We start from the raw sequence: 3,933 nt of genomic DNA, 5'->3' as shown, positions 1-3,933 counted from the left end.
CATGGGACACAAGGAGTCTGCGGTGGATCAGAGACTGGCACCAGCGCTGGAGGGACTGTCAGAAACGAGTGGAAGGAAGAATATGATCGGATCAAGAGGCATCAAATAAGGTAAGTGTTACAGCAGCATGGGGGGGGGGAGCTTTAATGTCACTTTAAGCTGGCCAAACACTATTAGAATTTCAGTAGGTGGCCCTGCTGGCTCGATAAAAGTCAATTATTATCTTTAACTTTTGTTGAAGGAGCCGGGTCGAAAATTGTTTGGCTGAACAATGACTGCAGCCATTACAATAGACCGGATGGGGGCTGAGATTCTGGACCATTTATTTTAATCAACCGGCAGGCTGAACAAAACAAATCTATGAGTATGGCCAGGTTTATCTTCTGAAAACTGGAGAGCCAATGAAAGAGAACCATTTGTGAAAGTAGACACAGGGGTTCTCACAAATGAGGTGAGAGATGGTTGTTGTAATAATGGTTATTCCTTTTAAACCCTAGTTGGATTGATAATATGACTCTAATGAATATATGGCAAGCTAAGAAGATAGACAGCAGGATATGCTATATAAAATAGTGCGCTATGTTATTCCACGAGAAGTGACCTAAATATGGCCACAAAATGCAATGCAAACCATCACCCCAGTGTTCAGACTGTCAGAAAATAGTGGAATGATTCCGTCTATTTCATAAGCACCAATACCTTTACCCTTTGCTTTATAAAGTCTGGATTACTAGTGGGGAGGCTGTTGTGTTCTGTATTGAACACATTGGATAACATTTTGACTGTGAAAAACTCAGATGTGCCAATGATAAACATGGTTTTGCAGTCTGTTATAGAGGCATACCATATCAAATTCAATCATCTCTTAAGGTGTCTGTCAATCATTTATAAATGCTAAAGTACATGAGTAAGTAAGATATATGTGTTGGTTTTTTTTTTGCATGTAATTTTTATCTAAAGTTTTCCAACGTTACAGATATATGTGTTTTAGCAGAGCATTATGTCTGTGTTTACATGAAATCTATAGTCTTTTCACAACTTTTATATGGATCTATTTGCTATAAATGTATATGAACATAGGGGCAGCTATACTCACTCAATCCATGTGCTTGCTCTGGTTCCTGCTTAGTTATACTGCACAGTGACTGTGCTTCACTGCTTCTAACTCTACAAGTCTACAGATCCCATATGACCTGATTGAACATGATATATAAGCAGGATATGCTAATCACATTCCCTGATATAAAATTAAACACCAGTGGGAGCATCTAAAATCTATTTTCTATCATCAAGATATGGAACAGCAAGCATGTAAATGTGAAAATCTCTACTAAACCACTTTTAGGTAAATGTAACAATAACAGATCAAAATGATAAAACATAGTGACATTATTCACAGTTTTCGTTTAATAAGGCTTGAGGCTACGTTCATATCCCATCAACTTTATGGTGTGTTTTGTATTCTGCGTTTATGTAAAATAAGTACTAAATTCTATCCACAAATGCATGAAAAAGAACCAGAACTGTAACAAAACATAGACATTCCCATTCATTGTTTGGTTTTAATTCCCACATAGATGTGAATCCTTTAAAATTAGTTTTTCTCATCATTTGGGAACTTTTTGTGATGGTAAGCCCAAGGGTCAGCCAAATATTCCACGACTGAAATCTGAACACGTTCTGTGCTGCTCAACAATGAGTGGTGCCTGTGATTCGGTGTCCACACAGCCAAGACCATCTCTCATATCTCCTCTCATGTATGATACTGGGAACCTGCCCAATTAGAAAAATTATTCGGCTCTCCAAATGTGCATCTAATACATGTTTTCCAGTGGAAGAGGTAGACACCATTAAGGCTCAATGGCAAATATTATGCAGACATCATTTCATGTAGACACGTCAGGTGATGGCAGGTAGAGTTTGGGGTCTCCAGGAAAAGGTTGTGCTGGTGCCTGATTATAGTGACCGGCCAGGAAAATTCCAATGGATACAAGAATGAAGAGGAAAAACATGATGAGGAAGCACACTCTGTCTATCACTCGGCCAATCAAAATCCATTCTTCATTTTCCTGGAAGAAAGTACATACAAATCATCTATGAATGAGATAAAAACAAACTCAGTTCATTTAAGTCGTGATAGATAGAGCACTTAGAAGTATTACAAAGCACTTATTTTGGCATCTCCTTATTTTTTTGTGATATTCTGTTTTTCTTCCAAATAATAATGGGATAACTAATATGAAACACTAAGCCATGGATGGACTTGTTGACACCACCCGGCTCCACAAAAGTCAATTAAGGAACTGAATGAGCCAGTTGGAAAATTGTCATCTGTAAAATGATTGACTCCACTCAGGGAAGATGCAATCACTGTTTGGGTATTTAGACAGACCCACGTGCTGGCTGCCTGGTACCAATAGCCAGAAGGGGAGATTCCTCCAAACCAGGCTGTTTAGTTTGAATAGGGAATCGAGTGACTTCTCTCCTGAATGACAGAAATTTAGATGTGTATGGCTAGACTAAAAAAGGAGAATTACTGCAGCGTTATGTTTGCTGGGGTTATCTGGGAAAACCAAAGGAAAGCCCACAGTAGTAGAATATCTTATCACTTTGCAGAATTCTTCTTTAACCACTTCAAGACCAGGTGTTTAGACCCCCTTCCTGTCCAGGTCATTTTTCAGTATTCAGCGCTGCGGTACTTTGACTGGCGTTTATTCCGTCATGCAACGCTGTACTGAAATGAATTTTATACAATTTTTTGGGGACAGATAGAGCTTTCTTTTGGTGGTATTTAAATACCACTGGGATTTTTATTTTTTTCTATAATTAGGAAAAATTACAGATTTTTTTTTTTTTTACATTATGTTAGGAAACATTTATTATTACCCAGTTTTTTGGTCAAATATAAAAGATTGTGTCACGTCGGGTAAATAGACACCAAACATGTCAAGCTTTAATATTGCGCGCACCCGCGAAATCGCAGGAAACTACCATAACCAAAATTGGCCATAGGCGACACTTTAAAAGCTTTTACCGCTCATCAGTTTAGTGTTATCAGTGATTGATGGCCCTAGACTTATTGTTCTCACTCCGACGTTTGCGGCGATATGTAACATGTGCAGATCTAGAGAGCTCCCGGGCCAGCCGGCCCGGAGGCAGTTAAAATATCTTCTAATAATTTGTAGGAAAAAACTTTTTTCAGGTTCTTCTTTCCTCCTTGCTCACAGTGCATGCAAACACACAGGAGATGAAGAGTTTAAAATGTAAATACTCTAAATGTAAATGTTTTTTCTTTTGGGATATTTTCCCTTACTCACTGTATGGTCACTGAGAGAGGAAGTGAGCAAAATCTCTCCAATGGGGGCACAAAAAGTAATAACACTTTTTTTAAGTAGTAGAGGAAGATGAGAACCTCTGTCGGGTTTTCACTGATGTGCCTGTCACCAGTACAGAACAGGGCACAGATATCAATAAAAACCTGAGAGTATTTAACCTATTACCATGTCCATTCTTATAATGAGGCAGCCTGAGGCTGTGGCATCTCTTTGGTTCACATGGGGATGTGCAATGTGTTTGCAGTGTGCCTACAGCCCCCTTTCCAATCTTGGCATTGCAGGTTGCTAAGAGCCAGGCGGGGAGATGTATAAGGGCCATGCACATCTCCCCGCCCAGATCTTAGCAACCTGGGATGCTCTAGTCACCATCCCACTGCACTACTGGCAACCAGTGACCTCACTGGATTACAGGAGCTCAAGGGGACGCTCTAGCCAGTGTCCTACCCAGGTACTGGCAACCAGTGATGTCACTGGTTGCCATGAGCTCAGCGGGGTGCTCTGGCCAGCGTCATGCCCAACCCTGCCCCCCCCAGTTAGCACACAACATCAACATGCCACCACCCCGTTAGCATGCACCACCCACACCACGCCCCCCCCC

At 40.6% G+C, this 3,933-nt stretch overlaps 1 protein-coding gene across 1 annotated transcript in view; it reads right to left on the bottom strand.

The window, feature by feature from the left end:
- Nucleotides 1–1,886: 1,886 nt before the first annotated feature.
- CHRNG (cholinergic receptor nicotinic gamma subunit) overlaps nt 1,887–3,933 on the bottom strand; it is a 24,488-nt gene continuing 22,441 nt past the window's right edge. The window contains exon 12 of the mRNA XM_018572139.1: nt 1,887–2,069. Coding sequence (XP_018427641.1) covers nt 1,887–2,069 — 183 coding nt within the window. The remainder of the gene's footprint in view (nt 2,070–3,933) is intronic.

The sequence above is a fragment of the Nanorana parkeri genome, unplaced genomic scaffold (assembly GCF_000935625.1).
Source record: "Nanorana parkeri isolate BGI_ZX_2015 unplaced genomic scaffold, ASM93562v1 scaffold1947, whole genome shotgun sequence".
NCBI classification, from domain to species: domain Eukaryota; kingdom Metazoa; phylum Chordata; class Amphibia; order Anura; family Dicroglossidae; genus Nanorana; species Nanorana parkeri.
This window is presented reverse-complemented; position numbering and strand designations above follow the sequence as displayed.